Raw genomic sequence first — 26,411 nt, forward strand, 5'->3', positions numbered from 1 at the left:
GCCAACAGAGTATTGGGATTTTCTTTCACAAGTAAAACCAGCCTTTCGAGCTTGTGTTTAGTATTCACGATGTTAGAACTGCATGAAATTAATAAAAATTGTTTAAAATTAGTGTCTAGCCGCCAAAATGTAAGAAAACATATACAAAATCATACATTTTTCACAATTTTCTAACACTTCGCTACACCATCGAAAGAAAAATTCAGTTCGACAGAAAATTCGATACTCAACGAAAATTTCGACACGCTTGCATAGCTCATAATACGAGTTTCACTTTCGATCTTCGATCTTCGATAGCCAGCGAAGATCGAAAATCGAATGCAGCTCATAATAAGGGCCTAAATTCCCAATTCGAAAAAATCTTAGAAACCTTAGACCCTAAAAAAGTATCAGAAAACATTGTAATAAATGAAGTCTATCAAGAAATTGTAGCCATCACAAATACAATGAATTTTGGAAAAATGGAAATTTTTATTCAGGCACTTTAAATTTAAATGATATTGAAGAAATAATAACAAACGAACAATTTGATATACCTGTAATAAATATACTAGAGTATGCAGATATACATATTTGCCAATACCAAACCGCCATAATAACTATTTATAAATACCCCCTTATAACAAACAAATGTAAATTATATAATATAACACCACTAATGGATAGCCATGGGAAGATAATTACCGACAAATACATTGCTGAATGTAGCAACAAATATACTAGAGTAGCTAAATGTAAGAACTATGTAGGAATAAATATATGTAAACAATTGCCAGAGGACAATTGTACTTTACCACTTTTAGAAGATAAGGAAGCTAAATGTAACGTCGTCCAAGAAAACAATAAACCTTTATTAGTATTACGTCACGGTAATATCATCACAGACGGAGAACACACGTGGAACGGATATCCAATCAAAGGACCGAAACTTATCCAATTTAACATCTCCACAAACATCGATGAAAAAATATACCTCAACCATCAAGAAGAAACAAAAAACGCAATCCATTCCCACACTAATGAACATTTAGAAATCCTAAAAATTCTCACTTCAGAGTCCGATTACAAATTTACGAATATACAAAAAATGTATAAATTTATTATACCTATAGAAGAACATCCGGTAAAATTTGCAATGTATAGCATTCTCGGTTTAGCAACACTAGCACTCTTCGTGTACTCCTCGACCAAAATATGCCAATGCTACAAAATAAGCCAGGAAGTAAAAAACAGAAAAAGGGTAAACGAAATATACGAAGCAGAATTGACCCGCCCCACAATACAACACAGTAAAAGGTGCGGACACCTTTTTTAACAAGGGGGAGAGTTAAGGGATGTTTGCAACGCCACCGATGACGTCACGACATAACACGTTCTAACATGCAGCGAATGCGTTATCGATAGTATAGATCGATCAATAGTATAAATATAACTAAGAATTCAAAATGTAAAGCAGGCTTAAGAATATGTAAATAAAGAAAGCACCCTCACCGTGCAGATAAAACATATATTTTTTGAACTCATATCGTGTAAACGATATTAACTCACGCACGCAAGTTTTTCTCATTTGATAAACCCAAATCAATTTGCGTGCGTGATTTCTCAGAGTGGCATTTCTGTCAAATTTACAGAAGTTAAGTTATAGACGTCAAATCGAAATGTCACACAAGACAAATCTTGGAATTTGAGTTAGCTTTTTACGCACGCATATAAGGTTGGCCTGTAACAATTCTTCGCGATATAAATTGGGCTTTACAGTGCAGAAATTTGTACTATGGTTTGCATGTGGTGGGATTTGAACCCGCGACGTCGGTGCTCAATCTCTACGTGTTGTAATGATAATAAAGTCCGGCGCTTACACAATATGTTAGTGTTTGGCCGAACTTCTCCTCCGATTTGTCGCGTGGGCCTTAATCTTGTGGCCCAAAGGGGGTGCCTACAGTTTTTTCTCGACTGAACGGCGTTTGTATTTTATGGGAAGCTGTTTTTCATTTTCAAGGTTTGCGCACTTCTAACCACTACACCCCAGCGGCCCATATGCGAGACCTATATTCAGATAAATTTTCTGGTTTTTGGTATCGATATTTGGAATATCGAGTCTTTTTATTCCGATGTTAATGGGTACCCGATATTTTTAAAGCGATACTTTAAATGAGTACCAAATCGATACTTTCGGTTCGATATCGTGTCCCTAGCAGCGAAGACTGCGAATCTGACGTTGCGAATATCCAGAGCTAAAAATTACAACATGTTATAGTCAAAATTAAGTCGACTTTAAAGTTAATTGCAGCTTTTTGATGCAATTTTCAATGGGATACCTGTCAAAAAAGCTGCAACTAACTTTAGTGTCGACTTAATTTTGACTATAACTATGGGCCTTTGTTTCCCAATTCCGTGTCTAAGGATGTGAAAATACTGACTACAACTACGGGCCAAAGTCTCCGCATGTTCAATGTTTATTACTACGATTAGATTCCCACAAATAATACATGCATAAACTGTTTCCTAGTCTATCAAAATAATACTAATTTCAACTAATTACCTGTTACATTTAGTTCAGTAAATTGTTATTTTCTGCTATTATGGTTACAATGTTTTTCAATCAAACTGGTGGATTGGGAGCTATCTATGAAATTAAAAAATTCCTCAAAAGCTTGTATTTGTCTGTAAATTCCGTCTTCAAGAAAAGTGTCTTATTTCCAGCTTGTTAGAATTATCGCTTAACGACATATACATAACTGAAAATTTAGAAGTTATAAGTTACTAGCTCTGTTATTAAAAAAAAAACACACAAAGAGGAAACAGAGTAGGGTGCAAAGAGTTGATTACAAAAATAATAATAATAATAATAATAAGTTTTCTTATGCTGGATCTCCACTAGGCATTAAATGGCAAAAATGACAAAGTTGGGCATTAAAAAATAATCGTGTCATTACGTTAAAAAAATAGTCATGAAGTCCATATCCACATGGCATTTTTTAAATGGCATATATTTTTTTGTCATTTCAATGCCTAGTGGAAATTCGGCAAAAAACCATTGCACAAAAATAGTGTTGCTACGCAAAAACGGTTTGTAATGTAAAAATTATTAGTTTAGGTTGAAAGGACTGAAGAGAATCTTGCTTACTCATAGGCCAAGAATAATAGCGCTGAGATAACATTTGGGTTAAGTACTAATCTCCTTCGATGCTATGGGCTCTTATTTCTTACTATGAGATATCTGCAAGTATTGCAAGGTTTGCCGAGAATACTTATTCTATAATCCTGCTGTTCCACAGGATGAAAGTGTTTTCCCGTTCATTGATATTCCCACCGTGTTCTCCGTTAATGCAGGTCATGCGAAAGTTAACTAAAATTAGTTGGCTTTGGTGATATAGCAACTCAGGCTATTTTCGATACCTTTATGTTTTTCTATTTTGATTAATACTTAAGGGCTGACTATAATATGAATAAGCAAGCGTATACAAACGTGCGAATACACATAAATTCTATTCTGAAACTATAATGTACTTAACATCAAGCTTCGTCAAACCTCATTTGCTTAAGGAAAGAGCGATACTGGTCGCACCCATGATTCAATAATACAAGGTTCGATAAACTGACAGTGGTCTCTCTCGCACCGCTCCCTTAGCAGTGGCAGAGTGTTGCTTCTTTGCAAATTTACTTGGAAAAAGTGTAGCTTTGCTGTGAAATAGAAGTATAAGCTTTGGTGCAATATGTTTATTTGTATATGCATATGGAGTAANGTGTCATTACGTTAAAAAAATAGTCATGAAGTCCATATCCACATGGCATTTTTTAAATGGCATATATTTTTTTGTCATTTCAATGCCTAGTGGAAATTCGGCAAAAAACCATTGCACAAAAATAGTGTTGCTACGCAAAAACGGTTTGTAATGTAAAAATTATTAGTTTAGGTTGAAAGGACTGAAGAGAATCTTGTTTACTCATAGGCCAAGAATAATAGCGCTGAGATAACATTTGGGTTAAGTACTAATCTCCTTCGATGCTATGGGCTCTTATTTCTTACTATGAGATATCTGCAAGTATTGCAAGGTTTGCCGAGAATACTTATTCTATAATCCTGCTGTTCCACAGGATGAAAGTGTTTTCCCGTTCATTGATATTCCCACCGTGTTCTCCGTTAATGCAGGTCATGCGAAAGTTAACTAAAATTAGTTGGCTTTGGTGATATAGCAACTCAGGCTATTTTCGATACCTTTATGTTTTTCTATTTTGATTAATACTTAAGGGCTGACTATAATATGAATAAGCAAGCGTATACAAACGTGCGAATACACATAAATTCTATTCTGAAACTATAATGTACTTAACATCAAGCTTCGTCAAACCTCATTTGCTTAAGGAAAGAGCGATACTGGTCGCACCCATGATTCAATAATACAAGGTTCGATAAACTGACAGTGGTCTCTCTCGCACCGCTCCCTTAGCAGTGGCAGAGTGTTGCTTCTTTGCAAATTTACTTGGAAAAAGTGTAGCTTTGCTGTGAAATAGAAGTATAAGCTTTGGTGCAATATGTTTATTTGTATATGCATATGGAGTAAATTTAACTGATGAAAACATAAATTGTTTTTAAATTGGATGTTTACATAAATCTCATAGTAGTTTTATTTTAATTTTGAGTCCTTTTGCATTTTTTATACAGCTAAATAGCACATAAGTTACGTAATTCACGTAGATGTATTAATATTTCGTTCAATATTTCGTTTAAACTGCCAGATTTCCTGCAATACATTAGAATTTACAAAAGGAATTTCACTACTAATTGCCTATTTTGCGTACTTTTCTACTACTATTTTCGCAACAGGGGACTGGATTCTTCCCCTTTCTCTGTCCTTCGTAAATGCAACCTTTTTTAAGGGAGTGTCAAACCGCGGCTGTCAATAATTATCTAACCTTATAGTTATTATTGAATCATGGGTCGCACCTTCCGCAAGAACGATAGAATACAAGATTGAGCATTCCCGCAGAATAACATTTGTAGGAACGGGTAAACAAAGAATATGGCGAAGAACAATGAGTTGACAGCTGTGAACTTGCTGTGAGAAAACGTGTTTTCTTCTCGATTCATCAATTTCTCAAGCCATCTTTGAATATAGCAAATTAAGCACTACGTTAACAAAAAATATACAACCACTCTTGAAATGTGTTCAAAAGAATAGGTCTTATAAATTAACTATTTAGAATTTTTGTGTTTGTATTGCAGGTGCCGAAAAAGTGAAAATATCTTGTCGCAACGCATGTTTTCCTGCAGAAAGTGGTCGATGCTTGCTTACCTCCGATTTTAGTTTGTAATTTGTGGTATTTCAACGTTTTCAACTTAACATGTCGTGTTTAAAAGTGGTCCGTAAAGTGCTTCATGCATATTACGCTGGTGTCTAAATTTTATGGCTTCTCCTGCCGGCAGAACTCTACCCACTTTCTGGCCAAGGCGTCGTCGCGGGGAAACAAAAACAAAACTGAATTTGAGGGCTTTACCCCTACGTCTGCTGCAATTCAACACACGACACGACATATTTATAAAGTTTTTATTACAAATAAAACGTTTTTTACTTCAGAACGCACGAATTACTTCGATTTTTCACTTGAAAGTACACAATACGTTTGCACTTGTTTCTAAACAAAAAGTTTGTCAAAGTCGGCAAAACCAAAGTAGCGGTTTCGGGAATGCGCCACCTTCAGTTCATTTCACCATGCACCTTCCGTACGGAATCAGCTGTTTGTACTCGTATGTATGTATGTACATTAGACTGCATCACCAAAAAAAGTTGCGGTTTTTCCGCCGGGATTACAAAGTTTATTATATTTTAAGATGTATACCAATATATTTCGGAAAAATATTAAGATTTAAGCGAGCTGGACCGATTTGAAAATACCTCAAAAAATTGAGTTTTTGATGAATAAAAATAGTTTCTTAAAGAACTTTTTGAAAAAAGTCCCCTCAGATGACAAAACAAATTAGGCTTAAAAATTCTGCGTAAAAATATTTAAAAATCTTTTCAACGGAATCGTAATAATGAGATTTTTGATGCTGATTTTTTACTTTTTTCAAAGATTGAACTACGAAAATCTTGAATGACTGGGCCAAAACTATTCTGATTTAGACTTATGGGACCTCGGTAGAAAGGTATTTTCCCCCTATTTTTATTTATGTGCAAAAAAAGTCATTCGTGTCCCAATATTTTTTTTTTCAAATACCAACACATCTTAATTCAACTTTGAATGATATTCGTTCATCATACCTTTCTCTTTCATCCTTTGAATGAGTTTATTAGCAAAGAAATAAAAAGGGTGAGAAAATACCTTTCCAATGCTATCTCACAAGTCTAAATCGGGAGAGTTTAGGCTCAGTTATTCAAGTTTTTCTTATACCAATCTTTGAAAAAAGTTAAAAACAGCATCAAAGATCTATGGCTACTGTACACAAGTACACAAGTGAGACATAGTTGCTTAGTGTGCTAATTTAAAAAACTCAAATTCATCGTCACATTTTTCACATTTGTTGAGTCAGTTACAACCATTGCAGCAGCCGTATCGAGGACCTTTTGAGATTTTGAAACGAATTTCATACACTGTTTTTGTGGTGAAAGTCGAAGGTCGCTCGACAACGCTATCAACTGAACGTCTCAAGCCGGCATTTGTCGAAACCTTACCGGATTTGGTTCATCCAGTAGCAACGCATAGATCATCCAGTTCAAGGATTTACGAAACACGACAACGTAGCAATATCATGACTTCTCATACAAGTTCGAGTCACTCCGGGGGGACTACTATGGCTACTGTACACAAGTACACGAGTGAGACATAGTTACTTAGTGTGCTAATTTTAAAAAATTCAAATTCAACGTCACATTTTTCACATTTGTTGAGTCAGTTATAATTATTCAGCGTTTGTAATTCGTTTCCTCATTTGAAATAAATTTGAGTTGCTGTTTTATATGAACTCGAGTGCCTACAGATCTCATTATTACGATTCCGTTCAAAATTTTTTTTAAATTTTTTTTAAATATTTTTACGCAAATTTTTTAAGCTTAACCTGTTTTGTCATTTGAGGGGATTTTTTCAAAAAAAATCTTTAAGAAACTATTTTTATTCATAACAAACTTCATCTTTGGAGGTATTTTCAAATCGGTCCAGCTCACTTAAATATTAATATTTTTTCGAAATATTTTGGTGGACGTCTTAAAATATAATAGATTTTATAATTCCAATGGAAAAAAATACCGATTTTTTTTTATGGGGAGTGATGCAGTCTAATGTACATATGTAACATATGCAGTGTTGCCGCTTTGAGAATTTTTTACCGAAATTGGTAATTTTTTTCTTTGTTTAACATATTTGGTAATTTGGTAACTTATTTTTCAACTTGGTAACTTTATCGATTCAGCCCTACATGTAACATAGGTCAAAACAAGTTCTGGTTCCACACTAGGAAGTAGGCCGTAAGCGTTTCCTTTTACAGAAATACCAGGTAATCCTAAGATTTTCGCAAGGCAACACTGAACACATGTAAGTAAAATATAGCCACCTAAAAGTCTACACTACGTTGCTTATGCATTTGACAGACTTTTCGTTCATTTCCTGACAGTCAGTTACGGCAGCTTATACACATTATAGTCGGCCCTTTAGCAAAGGTCATTCCTAATACAAATGGCGCGCAAGCAAATGTAAAATGGGCAGGTAAGTCACTTAGGGCCGATTTAAAATGAACATTTAAATGGCACTTAAGTTTAATTGTGGATTGTTGTTTAAATGCCATTTAACTTTCGTCGGGTTTCAGATCAACTTTGTTTAAATATACCAAACAATTGGTAGCACTGCTGCTTTTTTCTTGAAATTGTTGTTGCATTTGCTTGTTTGTTTACATTTTGTGCTGAACAGCTGATTGTTTTTTGGTGGGATTGATTAAACAACCTACCAATCAATCTTGGTTGTTTGGTACAAACACAGGGTTGCATATCTCATATTTAAATAGCCAATATTGGCCATTTAAGTGCAGATTAAATGTATGATCTGAAAATGAATAGTGGAAGTTAATCAACAATCTGTACTTAAATAGGCCATCTGAAATTGGGCCTTAGTTTCTGCAAAGCGATAGCACACTAACTATAGCGGACAGCACGATGTAGCGAACGGAAAGTGACGCATTCCGCAAACCGCTAATTTGGTTATGCCGATTTTGACGTTTCTAACTGAAATTCATGAATACTTTCACTAAAATCAACGTTTTTCACATTTTCTTTATTAATTGTTATTACAAACCATATATTTCATTAGATAATTGGCTCTTCTGCCATTTTCTTTAATCCTACTCTTCGGCTTTGTTTACTTTTAAGGCTGGTATGCAGCTCTCAAGAAATCGGTAAAGAAAAATGTGCCATTATCTCGTGTGTGTGTTCAAGGAATTTTGACATTTTTGATACTTCATAGCCTGTTGCCTCACTCTTTCCTCAAGAAATAATGGAACGGGCATATATTTCTGTTGCAAACCTGGGTTGCCTTGTGCTCTTTTTTCACAAAAAACTTTAGAAAACCGTAGTAAAAAGCATAGCAAATTTCTTAAGAACTGCGTACTGCCTGAAGGAAATTTGAATCAAGAAAATTTCTTAGCCATTTCTTGCACGTCATTTTGTATGGAATTTTAGCTTTTCTTGAGAACTGTATACAGGCCTTTAAAGCGCAGTTACCGACGCGTGCTAACAAAAACCCACCACCGCATGACCGTGATGTAGACGTTGATTCCCTCTCTTTCTATCAATAGCAAACTTGATATGTTTCTACGTACTTCTACGCTACGCTAAGTACACGTTTGTGGGTAACCGCGCTCTTACACCAGAAATGACATCGCCGCCAGGATTGCGCAATCTTGCATTCTATCATTCTTAACCGGAAAGTATTTGGAGCTCAGATGCTCTGACAAGCGGGCAAGGTAAAAGAGGAAAACCAAAACTTAAGCGTGGATAAAATTACAAAACCCGAAATGCAGTGGAAAACATTTAATTGTATCCACGGGAAACTACGAAATCCATCCTAAACTCTTGGACCGAGGTTAAAGAATTCAAGAATTATTTAAAAGAGTTTTTTTTCTGAACACGCAGAATTTGTTTTTAACTTACTAATTTTACCTTAAAGCAGATTTTTGGCTCTTAAAGCAGTCAAAGAGCCAGCAAGTGCTGCGCAAGAAGTAAAGCAGTTCTCAGTAAAAGGGTGTAAAAAGTACATTAAAAGCATCACATATCTATATTAGTAATGAGTGTCGGAGTACAAGAAATTTTATTACGCTCTTCTTCCCCCTTCATGCTGGCTCTTGAGGTTATCCCTCATCTAGCACCTAAATGTGCCAAGCCGGCTCCTAAGTGCAAAAGGCTCCTTTATGCCAATAAACACTCAACTTAAAAAAAAATTTAGCTCTTTAATTTAGCTTATATCAAGTAGTACTATTCAGTATATCAAGTTACATATGTATATCAAGTAGTACTTATTCTTTTTTTTGACCGTTTTAGTCCAAACGAAATTTTTTCTGGCAACACTAGTCCAGATATGCCCTTCGTACTTTTATATTGGCTCTTGTTTGCGCATGATTGCAAATTTAGGGTATTTAATATAAATATAATATATTATATAATACATTTAAATTACATTGAAAAATGCTTCAAAATTGCCTAATAAAGATTGTGGCGAGCGTTCGAAAATTATCTTTGAAATCCAATATGAATGTCGTGAAAATGAACTTAACGTGCGTTTACTTCAATACTTTCATAAGTCAAAAACCAAATTAAAATGTTTAAGTGTTGCCAACTTATGTGTTTAGATAAATAGGTTGCCATATCTTATACTTTTAGAACTATTAGTGAATAAATACGTAATACTTAACACTTTCCCTCCTTTGAATTATGTACATTTAATCAAGCTTAAATATAATCTGATTTATACTTCATGCACGGCTTCCGACATCTTTCGGATCTCCGAATGGTAGGTGGTGCTGGCGTCTCGGACTGGTTGTACCGCTTCAGAAGTCATAGGTGGGGTACTAGGTGGTGGAGTTGTTTCCTTTTGGCAAGCCCGGGACCGTATCCCTGGTGATCTGGTAGTTGCAGTTAAGTTATCGGAGAGTGGTAACTCGAGTGATGTTGATAAATTGGTGGATGTTGGTGTCTCGGTGTGTTCCACCTCATAAGGCGATTGCTCAATGTCCCAGTCATTTTGTGGACTAGTCAACTCGGCTCTGATCGGACTATATGAGATGTTGGTTCCTATTTGATTCTGGTGTCTTTTAATAATTTGTCGTGCTGTCGCCACTTCGTACATCATGCGACCGCAGTTTCGTACTATAGTTCCATGAACCCAACGTTGCTTACCGGAAAAATTTCGAGCGAAAACTGCTTGTCCCCTACTGTATTTAGGTGAAATCTCCGTCGTAGGTTACGCTTTAGGTAGCAGTGCTGATAACAGCGTTGTTGCCTACCGTGCAACAACTCCCCTGGCGATTTTCCCGATGTAGGATTAGGTGTATTTCTATAGGTTACCAGATACTTTAAGAGTGAATTTTCTTTGTTTTGACCCTCTGTCTGGATTTTCGAGAAGGTTTCTTTAAAGCTTCTCACGAACCTTTCTGCTAGCCCATTTGAGGATGGATGAAAAGGTGCAGTAGTTAGTTGTTGGATACAGTTTAATTTGCAAAATGTTTGAAATTCGGACGATGTAAACTGTGGTCCGTTGTCGGATACTATCGTTTGAGGCAATCCTTCTATCGAAAATATTTGTTGCAATGACGCAATAGTTTTCTCTGCTCTCGTCGATGACATAGGGAAATTTGGATGACATAGGGAAATTTGGAGTACGAATCTATTACTATTTGCCACATCGTTCCGAAAAATGGACCTGCGAAATCCACATGAATTCGTTCCCATGCTTCTTTAGGTTCAGGCCATGGTGCGAATTCACGTTTTGGTGCACTAGCTCTTGATCTGCATACACTGCATGATTGACATACTTTTTCTATGGCTTTATCAATATTTGGAAACCACAAATACCTTCGAGCTAACTGCTTCATCCGTTTATTTCCCCAATGCCATTCGTGCAACAAATTCAATATCTTTGTCTGCAATTCAGACGGTACCACGACTCGGTATAATCTGTTTGTAAAAGGATTACGCCTTTCTGGCAGCTGAGAGCTAAACGTCTGTCGAAATAGGGTTTCAGTGACTTTTGCGATACAGTTAGTTGAGCAGGCCACCCTTCCTCGATCATATGCTTAACTACTTTGAGAGTGGTGTCGGAATTTCCTTGCGATAACCTCAGGTGTGAGTGGCAATGATTCCACCGCGGTTTGATAAACTTCGTACATATTGGTCATTTCACCTGCTTTCTTATCGAATTCTAGGTCTTCTCCTGAGGACAGTCTTGAAAGTGCGTCAGCGTTTGAGTGTTGCGATGTATGTCGATATCGAATATAATAGTCTAACTCTGCAAAGTATTGCCCATCTTTGAAGTCTTTGCAACGTCATAGTTGGAAGTTTTTTAAATGGATGAAATAATGTGGTTAATGCCTGCTGATTGGTCTGGAGCTCAAAATGTCTGCCGTATAGATACTGGTGGAATCGCGTTACCCCAAAGATGATAGAAAGTGCTTCCTTTTCCACTTGCGAGTAATTCACTTGACTCTTAGCGTTTTAGACGCGAAAGCTATGGGCTTTTCTGAGCCATCGGCATATCGATGCGAAATAACAGCGCCGATGCCCAATTTCGATGCATCCGTAGCTAATACTATGGGCAGTGAATCGTTGTAATGGACTAATTTTGTTGCCTTTCCTATCTCCGTGAATTAATATTGACTTTAAAATCCCCGAAAACACGAACTTTCCCAATTGGTTTATTAACCACGACTATCGGCGATGCCCACTCACTAGCTGAGACGGGCTTTAAAAGTTTTGAAGCTACTAAACGGTCAATTTCAGAACATACCTTGTCGTATTGGGCAAACGGTAGGTGATAGGGTTTACTAAATTTTGGTTTCGCAGTTGACTTCAAGGTTATGTTTGCTTGAAACTTGCTACAACATCCTAGCTCTTCCCTGAAAATATCTGGATAGTTCTTGATTAGTTCTGTCAGACGGGCTCTCAACGACGTCAATGATGCCTGACCTGTGGGAACAGAAGTGAATTGGTTACATTGAACTTTTTTAGGAAATGTTATATCAAAATTCAATTTATAAAACCAGTCAAGGCCAAGTATGTTTGATGCATCATTGGTATCTGCTACTAGAAGGGGTAGGTTCTTTACCACTTCACCACATTGAACGTCTACATGGGTTAGACCTTTCACCGGTACGTTATGTCCACCATACGCCATTAATTGTTGGTGGGTGTATTCCCATTTCGGTTCTCCGAGCTCTTTATGACCTTTAACACCGATAACTGAACAAGTGGCCCCTGTATCCACTTGGAAATCCATAAATTTTCCATTGACTTTAATTCTCACGTAGATTTTTTGCTTTTCAGAATGTATAGAGTTGATAGTGCTGATGTTTTCAAAAGATGGTTCTTTGTTCGTCGACACGTTGTGAACTCGATGCTTGCTCTGGCTCTTTTCAGCAGCTCCGCATACAGCCGCAATATGCCCCGGTTTTGAGCATATATTACATCTACTTTTCTTTCGATAGTGAAAGCACTTTTCTCTTGGATGCGAGGTGCCACACCCTGGACACGATTTTTTTAACGACTCTGCATTGTTATTACGATTTAAATTTTCTTTCCTTTTGCGATTTCCTTTCGACTTTACTGACTTACTTACTGATGACTTACTGATGACATTCACATTTGCTGAATCCGACTCCTTCTTTTCAGTGCACATTTTAATTGTTGCTTCATATATTGTTGCAATCTGCAATGTGGGATTGACCTTTTGCAAGGCTGCCGTCCTAACTTTGTCATGTGGTGTGTGCATGACTACCATGTCTCGAATTTTGCTGTCTACATAAGCCTCTTCACACTCAGCTTTGACACATTTGAATAGACAATTTTTTGCTGCTCCCTTGAGCTCGGCAAGCCAGTCAGCATAAGTTTGACTCGGCTTCATATGTGTGCGATAAAAGTGAAAACGTGCACTAAGCACATGTTGTTTTTCTCAAAATGTTCTTTAAGTGAGGTTATGATTTCTTTAAATGTCTTTTCTTTCACCTTGCCATCGAAAAGTTTTTGCAGTAGCTCTAGATTTTCTGCGCCAATCCAACTTAGGATACAGGCACGCTTTGTCAGCTCATCTTCTACGCTATGAGCCACAAAGTGCTGATCGAGCTGTAATTCATACGTGCACCATTTGTCTTCAGCCCAGCCTTATTAAACGCCCGAAAATTTGGAATCGCCCCTGACGGCTTTTCGCAATTCTTCATTATACTTTGTATAGTTTGTTGATTTTCTTTCAACAACCGTGACATGAATTCCTGATTTGACTGCTGCATTTGCTGGATCACTTCTAGGAGCGCCTCTGCACTCATTTTGACAGAGTTACGATGAATTCGCTTCTTATCGAGAATATGCTATTACTTTTGACGCCAGGTTTCTGTAATTCACCTCGTCGCCATTTGTTGATGGTTTTAATGTAATTCAAAGTTTATTGGGTTGGTAAAGATTATAATAATGTGTATAAAATGAAAGCGACTTAAGCCAGGCACATGTGTAGGATATTGTACCATTCAGGATTGTGTATCTAATAACATGTTTAAGTGTTGCCAACTTATGTGTTTAGATAAAGAGGTTGCCATATCTTATACTTTTAGAACTATTAGTAAATAAATACGTAATACTTAACATATACCAATTTACATTTTAAATGTTAAAAAAAAAATGTTTCTCGCCCTCTCGTATGCCCTGCCATATAAAGATAATTCATATGAAAGTGCCTGAGTTTCATACACAAAAAAATATAGAATGAAAAAATAATAAAAAATATGTCAGCACTGAAAAAAATTTATATTAAAAATTGATGTAATATTCGTACATACTGAAAGTGAACACGAAATTTATTTAACAGAGTGCAAAGCGTAGTGTATGTTGTGCTTTGTAATTATTAAACGAATGACGGAATATTACTTGCAACGCCATTTTTGTAACTTGCCACCAAAACTTTTTTCAAACCTTAAAGGCAATATAGAAAATGACTGATTTCCAATCTAAGTTCAATATAAATCCCTGGGAGCATCACATCGCGTAAAGTTGATAGGATTGCAGACATTTTTATAACGTCGGATTTCAGAAAAAAAGAAATTTCGGGACTTTGAGGCAAAGTATCAACAAATGGCCGGCAAACTTCACGCAAAAAAAAAATAAAATTATATTTTTAGGTTGGAGAAACTCCAAACCCTCATTAAATTTTATTGCTTTAAAGTTAGACTTTTATAAGCGAGCAGTGTCCCAAGGAACATATAAAATTTGAGTATGCAATATGATGTAAATATGTGTAAGGATAATTCCTCCCACTAAATTTTGGAACTTTTCAGCCACTTGGTAGCTATCATTTCTTAACTCACAGTATTATTCCACATATATGTAAATACTCCCATTGTCAACAATTTCAAAACCTAGTCTGTTATATGTTTTTGGGGTCGCTGAACACGAATCTGAAGTCCGTTTTGCTGCATCACGTCTGTATTTTTTTCTAACCTCAAAAAACATCTCGGATTTTACGTGACAGAGAAAATTGTTAACGCAGGTCCACAAAAAAAATCGATGAAAGGTTCCTTTGACCAAACCTAGTCTGTTATATGTTTTTGGGGTGGTCGCTGAACACGAATCTGAAGGCCGGTTTGCTCCATCACGTCTGAATTTTTGAAACATTTTCTCTGTCACGTAAAATCCGAGATGTTTTTTGAGTTTAGAAAAAAATTCAGACGTGATGGAGCAAACCGGCCTTCAGATTCGTGTTCAGCGACCACCCCAAAAACCTATAACAGACTAGGTTTGGTCAAAGTAACCTTTCATCGATTTTTTTTTGTGGACCTGTGCTTTCATTCACTAATCGTACAATAACAATAAACTTGTACTTTTTTGCTTCATTTAAATAAAAAAGGATTAAATAAAAATCCCACTGTACACATAAATTTTGTAGATGTATTGTTATTTTACTTTAATATAAAAATTTTGAGCACCCCTGCTTTAAGTTTTGAATTTACAATACTCCCATGGTAAAAATTAATACTGGTAATCGGTAATCTGTGAAATTTTTGCACACCATAGAAGAAGGGGAGCGGTTAACAATTCTTAAATAATTGGAAAACCTTCGACATGAATGGTGGAATAGGGTGGTATTCGACTCGATAACTTGGCCACTCTCCAGCACAACGGAGCCTTAGCTAAACAATGTATTCTACCTTCGTTGTGAACTCGAAATTCAGCCGATTCCTGAGGAAAATTTTTATGAAAGGGAGCTTATCTTTCTCTTAGAGAATGGGCTTTTCTTCATTTGTTTCTCGTTCTGTCACCATATGTGTCACGATGGATTTAATAACACAAAGCAACACTGATTTTGATGCGGAAATGTTACAACTGTTTTTGATAGAGGTTTTTGTGCTGATTGCTGTTCAACAAATGACTGTAAGTGACCATCAAGTCAAGGTGCAGGGATGGTCTTTTCAGGAATAGTAGTCGAGAGTTCTAAGCCTAAGTGGAAGGTTCTATCACCTTTTGTTTCTTTGCTAGAGCTTCTAAAATATTTTTTGACACTTTGACCTCGTTTTTCTCAAAATCTGAAGCTGATGGAAACCTAATACCTACGGATTCGTAATCAGCACAAAAAAGTATATCAAAAACAGATTTAATATTTGCCGCACCAAATTTTTTTCCATTTTGGTTGGCCTGTGTAATTGGCATTCATTTATCAATAGTATTTAAATAGCTACTGCAGAAAATCGCAGACTCTGCGTATGGTACATTATACTGAAGTCAGTCTTAACTGTTATTCCTTATTGCCATACATACAGATATATAAACATACATATTTGTATTAGAAAGGTAATACTTAAGAAGTCGTTATATGTATACTACTTACAAATGAAATAATAATCATTTCCAGGAAGGAACTCCAAACCACCTGGCTGCGGTGTAAATGGCCGGAAAGTTATTGTAAAAAACATTAATTTTTGCGGTTTATCGCAAATGGCTATAACACGCGGGTCCGCATTCGTTATCCGACATGTCTCGTACTCCACCTTTGACACGTTATATATTATATATTTCTCCGTTTCATTTTCAAAGGTTCCTGGTTCATAAACCGGACATATTATATGCACTTGGTCGAATTCAAATGCTAAATTTCCTTTGTTTACATCAATTATGTGATCTGTATTATCTATACGAAATCTGTAAGAATAGAGACCGTTTTAATAAAGAATTTAATTAAATATAAATTATTATTTCAACATGTATTAAATGTTTTTGAATAAAGCCATAAAATTATTTCACTACATATAGAAATTATGATAGTTTAGAAGTGTTGGATAACTTAACAATGAGCTAAGTTTTCTTGTTGATTCTCAGCAGCGAGACCCTATTAAAATAAAATGTGATTTCGAACTTCGAATGAATTTGTGTAAATAAAAAGTTTAAAGTAGAGCTCTAGATACCCGGGTATCGAGCAATGCGAGTAGCTCGATACTCGCTCGAAACTCGTTCATTGCTCAACTGCTCAAATGTTTGTTAAAAATTTCGAGTTTTTGAACACTTTCATAAACAAAAGAAAATTTGTAAATTGTGTTTGTCAGCAGCTGCTTTCTATTTCATGTTAAATAAATTATATTATTAAATGCCAATGTAACAATCATTGCATTATATATACCAATAATTTGAAAAATTTAAAAAGTTGTTACCAAAAATGTCAATATAATAAAAAAAAAACATTGCTCAAATTACTCGAAAAAACTCGAATTGCTCGAGCTCATGCTCGAAAATTTTCGAGTAATGAGCATTGAACAAGTGTGCGAGTACTCGCTGCTCATATACCCGGGCTGTTTGAAAATGTGGGAACAAAATCGAGAGCTCTGGTTTAAAGTAATTTCAGAAGCATAGTTATCCGTGTAACCAGGGGCGAAATTTAAACGTTCCAGAATTTTAGAGTTAACGAAACTGTAGGCATCCGATTTCTGTTAGCCTGATTTCCGTCTATGTTCCAGCAGTTCTTCCTGCAAAGTCAACAGGCATTATATCCAGCATAGCATTAAGCGTACGAGTGGCGGTACCAGTAATGCCAATGGAAACAGTGCTTTGTACTCTCTCTAGCTGCCTAACTAGTGTAGCTCTCTCTAGAGGAATCCATCGCCCGAGATATCCATACCACATAAGGGGTTTGCCTATGGTGTTTTAAGGCTAAGAAATTACTTTGGACGAGAGACCTCATCTCTTACCAATAGCTAGGAAATATAAAGCAAAAAGTGAAGAAGGTAATTTTTTCTTCAAAGTCAATTTTTTACGACTGCTTCCTATCTGGAATGAAACCCTATCAGAAAATTCAAGCGAACACCTCGTATAAATTTTTTTTTAAGCCAATAATTTTTATTCAAAAAAATTTTTTATTATAGCTTAAAATTATTGTAACCAATAGAGGTAAGTTGTACAAAAACACATAAATCGAAGTTCACAAAAGTTGATATAAAACTATTCGTCGACTTATGAACTTATTACTACACATGTTTTTTTCCGGGGAGGAAGCATCACCCCGTCCTATCGTTATGCACCGTTCCTCCCTTGGTACCACCGTCAAGTATTTCGTCCGGATAATACCACTGTGTGACTACTAAAGTTATACCGCTCAAAATCTGGACTTTCATAGGTTGAGCCTTATAATTTTTCGTTACCTAACTTCTGTTTATCCGATCAAAAGTATTTACAGTGCGTACACGGTAACCGCAACTTTCTACACGTGCAAGGCTTTGAAACAAAAAATTTCAACTTTATAAGTGCAACTGCAAAACAATTTAACCTCAATACCTATAACTCCCTTTGTTTATTCATGCCACACTTACTAGTATTCTGGAAAAACTAAAAAGTGGTGTTTCAGTTAAAGTGATGTGTAAAATAAACAAATCAACTGTTATCAGAAGTATTCAAAATGAAAGCAAGTGCAAAGATAAAAAATATAGAAACAGGACTTGGGAAACGGCAAACCTTAAAACAGTGCGAGTACCCAAAAATGATTTACACAAATGGTTTTGTTTTGAGAGAAAGTACAGTGTTCCCATATCTGTCCAGTTTGTAACAGCTAAGTCAGCAAGTTACATAAACATAACCAACGGAATCTTTTGCCAGACAAGACATACATTGCTGATGGGTCTGGTCCAATCCTAGCTTGAGCAAATGCATCTGAGATGCAAGCGATTTTGTCCGAGTCCAAAACAGTACGTCAGTCGTTTCACTTCCTTGCCAACTGACGCGGTAAATGTCAGGTGAAGCTAAGTCCTTCTCCAATTGGTCCTTCAATCACAGTGCGGGCCTTCATCTTCCACCATCGCGACCCGCGTTGAATACTTTCAGTGCTGATGCGTTTCGGTCCATTCGTACGACATGACCAAGCCAGCGTAGCCATTGTATTTGACTCGCTGCACTATATCCATGCCGTTGTAAAGCTCATAGAGCTCATGTTCCATCGTCTGCGGTACTTGCTGTCGCCAATGCGTAACGGCCCATAAATTTTTCGGAGAATCTTTCTCTCGAAAATTCCAAGAGCCGTCTCATCAGATGTTTTCATTGTCATTAACGCTTATGTTCTGACTATTGTGAGATGACCGGAAATACTTCGTTTTTTCCTCGTTCACCATGAGACCCACACGCTTTGCTTCTCGTTCTAGTTCCGAAAAGGCAGCGGTTCAGTTATGCGACTCTTATTATCTTCTCCAACATCAGATTAAAGATATCATTCGAAAGGGAGTAACCTTGTTTGGTATCACATGGCTAGGAGAGACCCTTATCAATTCTGACGGAGCTGGTGGTATTGCTCAACGTCATTTTACACAGCCGTCTTAGTTTTGCGGGGATACAAAATTCAGACATCACGAAATAAAGACAACTTATTTTCCAGCTGACGAAAGCGGTTTTGAAATCCAAGCACTGGAATTCCTGGCGTCGGACATGCACCTTATTAGCTTCTCAGCATCGTATCGTACCGTCAAATCCAGCAAGTTTGTTATTTTTCATTAGCATACTCGCTATTCATACCTTCTCGTGGTCAGACGCTGAGACATGGACTCCATCGTCTTCGACTGGGGGCTCAGGTTCGTCTCCTCCACTACTTTCAGTGCTGCTGCCAACCAAGGGGTTGAAAAGTATTCGCGCGAAGTCGATCAGCCACAGCCTGTTATCGGACGTTTCGTCGTGGAGGCTGAATTTTCCGACAGTGGCGCCAAAGATCCCTTCCTTGCCCACCTTGGCATTAAAATCGCCGAGCACGATTTTGGCATTGTTTCGGGGCAGCGCTCATATGTACGCTCCAAGTGCTCATAGAAGAGTTCCTTGCACGCCTCGTCCTTCTCTTCTGACGGGGCATGGGCGCAGATGAGCGAGATGTTGAAGAATCTCGCTTTGATGCGGATTGTGGCTAGATGTTCGTCCACTGGAGTGGACGCCAGTCAGTGTTGCGAGTAACAGGTTTAATGAAATCCCGTTCAAATATAACCTAAATCCCGTTTTATACTAAAGTTATAATAGAAATCCCGCGCTATATTTAACTATTACACATAAAATGCTTTCGGATGAAAAAACACAAGCATGTACATTAGGGTGGTCCAAAAAAAGTTTAAATTGAAAAACGTTTAAATAAACAATTGGGCATTATTCTCTGAAGTCTTCTGAAGAGAAGCAGAGTTTTCAGATTGAAAAATTTTGATTTCCATGGATTCTATGCCATTTCTACGAAAAGTCTTTTTTTCCCCATACAAAATACATGGGAAACTTTGAGCGCTTTGAGCGACCTCTAAATATATTTTGATTTTAAAATAAAAAAACAATGGGTATATTTTTTTCGGTATAGAACAATCCTAGGGGGTGAGAGCATTAAATTTCCGATTTTACTTTTCTCCCATACATTTTTGGACCACCCTAATGTACATACATAGATATTATTATTATTATAATTATTATTATTATTTATTTATTACAGCTCTCTTGAGCCTAATTCATTACAATATATGTAGACTTAACCTAGTTATTTAATATTACATTGCTTAAGCCTAATAAAATCATTTGGAAGGGCATTCATACATGGCAATTACAAGATGAAATTACGGAACAATAGTAAACGGAAAACAGATATAAAGTAATACATTACATTATATTGGGATAGATTTACAAAAGTCAAACAACTTTCTTTTAAACTCATTGATGTTTTTACNTATAGGTGCTAGCACTGAGCCTTGAGGTAGACCAACCACTATACTTCTTTTGTCAGATACCGACGATCCAATCTGTGTTCTCTGGTAACGATTTGTAATAAGACTTTGAAACCATTTTAGCTCAACGCCCCGTTTCCCTTAGTTATTTAGAAGTAACTCTTGATCGATGGTCTCAAATGCGCGCTTTAAGTCTAAGAAGACGGCAACTATGTATTTACTTATGCTCAATTCTTCTTTCCAGCGAGCTAATACTAAGTTTAGTGCAGTTTCACACGAGTGCCTTTTCCTAAAAACAGACTCTTGTGGCATTAATATTTTAATAGTTTCTAAATATTCTATTAGTTGTTTTTTAACTACCGTTTCAAGAATTTTTTCATCACTAGGCAACGTATTAATTGGTCTCAGTCGGCTCTGATTGTGTTCTTGACTTTCTCAATTGGCACAACAATAGATGTTTTCCAGTGATCAGGAACAACACCATATTTTAGGCTTTCATTAATTAACTGCGTGTAAAAGTACCCTGTATATGTTATAGAGTCTTTTATGACTCCCTCAGATAATAGTTTTTTTCCTCCAATTTTATTTTTAAAACCACTGACAATTTCAAGCACTTCATCGGTTTCGATTTCTATAAATTTAAAGTTATGTGTGCAATTTGGAGTCGTAAAGGATTCTTTTTTACCAGGTTCTATATTTGAGGTAATTGCAATAATGGCGTTTATTTCCTTTGACATACTTATGCAATTTTTTAGATGCTTCCACATTGATTTGCTATCTCCAATATTAACTGTTATTTTATGCTCCAAGTATTTAACCTTTTTAACCTTTACCATCCTCTTGTATCTACGTTTGATTGTATTATAGTCACTCCAGGCCCCTGTTTCTAATGCTATCCTGTAAAGATTATACTTTTGTTTATTAAGGTTTGCTAATATTAAGGTATGCAATATACATAGGAATTATACGGACCATTCCACGTCAAAACGCATGCAGCTCCGCCCAAAAATTTTAAGGTCAACTAGACGAACTATTGAAACCTAAAGTGAATCCATTCCAACTTATTCAAATTTTCTGTGAAATATTATCGAAGTCTTCGAAGAATCGAAGAATCTTTAGAAAAACCATAATTTCCGAAATTGTCTATTAATTTTTATAAAGGTGCTTAGTTCCACTCGTAGCGACTAAACGAGACTGTATTCTTTTGATATTTTGCCAAAAAATGTTGTAAAAGTGGAAAAAATAATAAAAATTGGTGTACATTTCAGAGGGACCTAAAAATTTTCCATATATTTGCAATATGCTCACAAAACTTATTATTTCTTTAAATAGTATAAGTATCAGAGTGTCCAGATTTGGCGATTTCGCGCCAATTTGGCGATTTTTTTTTGGATATATGCGCGTAAAAATTTAGGAAATCGCCATTGGCGATTTTTGGCGGTTTTTTCCCCTTAAATAAATGTTTCCGAATTATAAAAATATACAAAACATAGTTTTCCACGATAATTTTACAGAAGAGGCTAATGAACTGCGTGATAAACTTGACTCAACAATCATATTAAAAGACTGTCAAAAATTTTTCATCACCCTATTCGAAGAACTTTTGAAACGATTACCTAGTCAATTAAATACTTTTAAAAAAGCTTGATTTTGTCACCAGAAAAGTACGTGAATCACAAGATGGCGAGTTTCAGGGACCTGCCAACAGGGTGGGCAAAAACTCGGAGTTCGAGCGAGCGAGCGAGCAAACTCCTACTCAATGCCTCGCAGGCAACGAGGCGCTCGCAGCTCGTACTCGTAGCAGCAATGAGGCGAGGCACGAGAAGTTTGGCTTGCTCGGCAAACGAGCGAGCGCTGCTGGTTTGATCGCGCTCCTATTAAACGAGCGAGCCTGTTGTGTGTTGCCTCGCTCGCAGTGCGAGGCGAGTAGCTATCTGTATACTCGCTCTGCTAGGTAAGACGAGTGAGCGAGGAGCGAGCGCTTCGTGTGTGCTATACATACGGTGACCATAAATATATTTTGAAAATGCAGGACAATTTTTCAAAAAATTTACCTACATATAATTGCGTAGTATAAAAATAACAAAAATATACTACATATATACTTTCCTCGACATTTGAATAGCGCACCCCTTTTTTGATTTTCTACCATAGAAAGTATGCTTGTCAAAATTTTTATATGGAAGAAAATGCGCAGCACCGTCAACAAAAAAATTTGTCGCCCCTATGTTTATTTTTTTTTTTTAATTTTCAAAAAATTTTAAAATGGGATGTAGACGTAGAATGTGCTATATTTTTATAAAAAGTTAATGAATATTAAACAAACAAAAGGAAAACTGTACCTACTAAGTATTAAAAGGATGCGCTATTCAAATAACGAAGAGTGTATATTTCTTAATTATTAATCCAATTTTAAACTTTAAACATAAATCACATTTGCTTCATTGGTATTAATCTTTTAGTAATGAATATTTACAAAATTATAATAAGGCATATTACATATTACTTTACACGAAATATGAACCTCTGTAAAGCAAATTTTTTAGGCAAACTTTGGGTCGTTGAACACGAAAAAAATATCCATGGTTTCAAAGAAGTGTTTTCGAGATTTGTTCGAAAAACGTATTTTTAGTACTTTTTCAGTTATTCCTCAATATCTCATGAAACGACCAACAGTTCGAAAGGTATTGATGGGCTCTTTGCAAAAATATATATTTTTTGTGCAGATTGTGTTCCGTAACATCTACATTTCTCATCAGATTTTCATTTACTGTAAAAAGAAAATGATTGAAATTTCAATTTTTCGATTTTGGTCGCTTGTAACACTAATAATTTTCATCGAAATCGGCAAAGTAATATATTTTTGTAAGAGGACTGTAGGTCGCTTATGTTGATTGGATAATTTTTTCATGAGATATTGACGAATAGGTTCGAAATGTACCAAAAACACGTTTTTCGAAAAAATTACGAAAACGCTTGTTTGAAAGGAAAATTGGCTTGGAAAATATTTTTTTTCTTAAGCGATTACCACAAAACTTATAGAACAGTGTTATCGATATATTTGATGATGGTCTTCAATTTCTCGTCATCCATTGTCCATAACCGTACAATATTTAGAACGCATTGACTAGTTGAACCTTCAAAACCAGCTTACCCTTATGTAGTTATCAATTAGTTATCGACACTGCTTTTATTTCGATTAGGAAAAGTTAATTTTAAAATATCGAAGAAAATGCGGGACAAAGGCAGGACACTTGGAAAAAATCAGTACATTTTGGGGGTTTTCTGTTTTGAAAAACTACGCAGGACAGACCTTTAAATAACAGTACGGTCCTGCAAAAAACGGAACGGATGGTCACCGTAGCTATACAACACATGCATTTTTGTGCATAAGTGTGGGAATGTACATATGTCAATAGATTATGCACGAAAGTATATGCATATAAATACGTGAATATTATATTAGGGAATCATTTAAAACAACAAATAAAATGTATTTCATACATAAGCTTAGATTATGGAATTAAATATTTTTTAGAGTTATATACATACATATATAACATGCATATTTATATACGTATGTATGTATTTATATATGCACATATGCATGTATTTTGTCTTTACAGAGAAAAGTAAGTAATGAAGATATTATAATCGTTTGTACCGCAAAAACAAAAAAAAAACAAGTAAGCACTTGTTAACAAAATAGTTTACTGCTTGTAGCAGTTATGCTGTATACCTGAATGAAATATAATCCTTGGTGAAAAAATTTATTTGTGGCCTGTTGTTCAAGGACATATGTATGTACATATGTATGTATGGATATGTAGAAATGGGAAAATTTGCGTAAACAAAGAATAGAGGCCGGTTCACATACAACTTGGCGTTGCATTGGCGTTGAATTTCAAAGCAGCCGTCCNAATTTATTTGTGGCCTGTTGTTCAAGGACATATGTATGTACATATGTATGTATGGATATGTAGAAATGGGAAAATTTGCGTAAACAAAGAATAGAGGCCGGTTCACATACAACTTGGCGTTGCATTGGCGTTGAATTTCAAAGCAGCCGTCCACAAAGTCAACGCGAAAGTTCTATGTGGACCAGCCTTAATTATCAAATACTGTTTAACACCCCAAATAGTAGTTTGTATTATATTACATACGTACATATGTATGTATGGGGACTAAACCAGGAATATTCATTTGAAAATGCTAATGTCCTACTCATTTATGAAAGGAAAGACAAAATAATCATTTTGATAAATATTATATTCTCATTTATACATATGTAATATAGTTACTTAGCCGAATTACTTAGTAATTACTTGTATGTAAGAATACAAAGACAAATTATTTATCAGAAGCATTGCCCCTTACACATTGAAAAAAGATAATAAAAGCTCTTAAAAAAGCAAATCGCTACAGCGAAAAAAGGGTTTGAAAAACCGCATAAAATGATACCTAAGAGTATAAGTTGAAATTTTATAAGAAATTATTGAACATTAAAAAAAATTATACCTATATAGATATGCATGCACATTTGACTGCATCATCAAAAAAAAGTTGCGGTTTTTCCGCCGGGATTACTAAATTTATTATATTTTAAGACGTCCACCAAAATATTTCGTAAACTATTAAGATTTAAGTGAGCTGGACCGATTTGAAAATACCTCCAAAAATGAAGTTTTTTATGAATAAAAATAGTTTCTTAAAGAACTTTTTGAAAAAAGTCCCCTCAGATGACAAATTAGAATAAGCTCAAAAAGTCTGCATAAAAATATTTAAAAATCTTTTCAACGGAATCGTAAGAATGAGATTTTTGATGCAGTTTTTTTACTTTTTTCAAAGATTGATTTTGGGAAAACTTGAATAACTGGGCCAAAAATGTTCTGATTCAGACTTATGGGATCTCAGTAGAAAGGTATTTGCACACCGTTTTTATTTCTGGCCAAAAGAAACGTCATTCGTGTCCCATCTTTTTTTTCGAATACCAAAACATCTTAATTCAACTTTGAATGAGGTTCATTTCTCCTACCTTTCTCTTCCATCCTTTGAATAAGTTTATTAGCAAACAAATGAAAAGGGTGAAAAAATACCTTTCCAATGACACCTCTTAAGTCTAAATCGGAAGAGTTTAGGTTCAGTTATTCAAGTTTTTCTTATACCAATCTTTGAAAAATGTTAAAAAAGCATCATCATTACGATTCCGTAAAAATTTTTATATATATATATATATAATATTATTATTATTTTTATATTTTTATGCAAATATTTTAAGCTTAAACCGTTTTGTCATTTGAGGGAATTTTTTCAAAAAAAATCTTTAAGAAACTATTTTTGTTCATAAAAAAAAACCATTTATGGAGGTATTTTCAAATCGGTCCAGCTCACTTAAATCTTAATATTTTTCCGAAATATTTTGGTGGACGTCTTAAAATATAGAAGATTTTATAATTCCAATGGAAAAATAGTACCGATTTTTTTTGTATGGGGAGTGATGCAGTCTAATGAACATATGTGCCTACCTAGTAGATAAAACAGGTCAAAATAGCACGCATCTATTATTCTGTGCATGAGAATATATACATAAATAAATAAATACATATGTGTATATATATATGTATATTAGGGCGGGTCAATTTGTATGGATCGATTTTTTTCGACATTGTTCCTAGCATATTCGGATTCTTTATAAAATTCTAAGAAAAAAATTCCTCCAGACCATAGCTATAAAGTCAATTTCGAGCCTGCGCATTTTTAAAAGAAGATATCTTATATATAAAAATGAATTGCTGTTCGTTAGCCTCGCTAAGACTCGAACACAGCTTGACCGATTTGAATATTTTTATTTTTTTGGTTTGTTTTTTATAATATCCGGATGGTTAAAACCAGAAAAAATAGAGAGTTGCCACCTTTTTAAAAATTTCAATATAAGTAAATTAATTACATAAATTAGATATTGCAATATGGGTGTCAAAAGAAAGAGGTTATGAAGGCTTACAGGCGAAAATATTTTTGA

The 26,411-nt window shown here is 35.5% G+C and overlaps 1 protein-coding gene across 10 annotated transcripts in view; it reads right to left on the bottom strand.

The window, feature by feature from the left end:
• Ephrin (ephrin) overlaps nucleotides 1-26,411 on the bottom strand; it is a 276,024-nt gene that overhangs the window by 49,230 nt on the left and 200,383 nt on the right. For all 10 annotated transcript variants that reach the window (XM_017609859.1, XM_017609858.1, XM_017609856.1 and 7 more), the window contains one exon: nucleotides 16,066-16,376. In XM_017609859.1, coding sequence (XP_017465348.1) covers nucleotides 16,066-16,376 — 311 coding nt within the window. The remainder of the gene's footprint in view (nucleotides 1-16,065; nucleotides 16,377-26,411) is intronic.

This window comes from Rhagoletis zephyria, unplaced genomic scaffold (assembly GCF_001687245.7).
Source record: "Rhagoletis zephyria isolate East Lansing unplaced genomic scaffold, Rhagoletis_zephyria_1.1 Rzeph_scaffold_00260, whole genome shotgun sequence".
Taxonomy (NCBI): Eukaryota; Metazoa; Arthropoda; class Insecta; order Diptera; family Tephritidae; genus Rhagoletis; species Rhagoletis zephyria.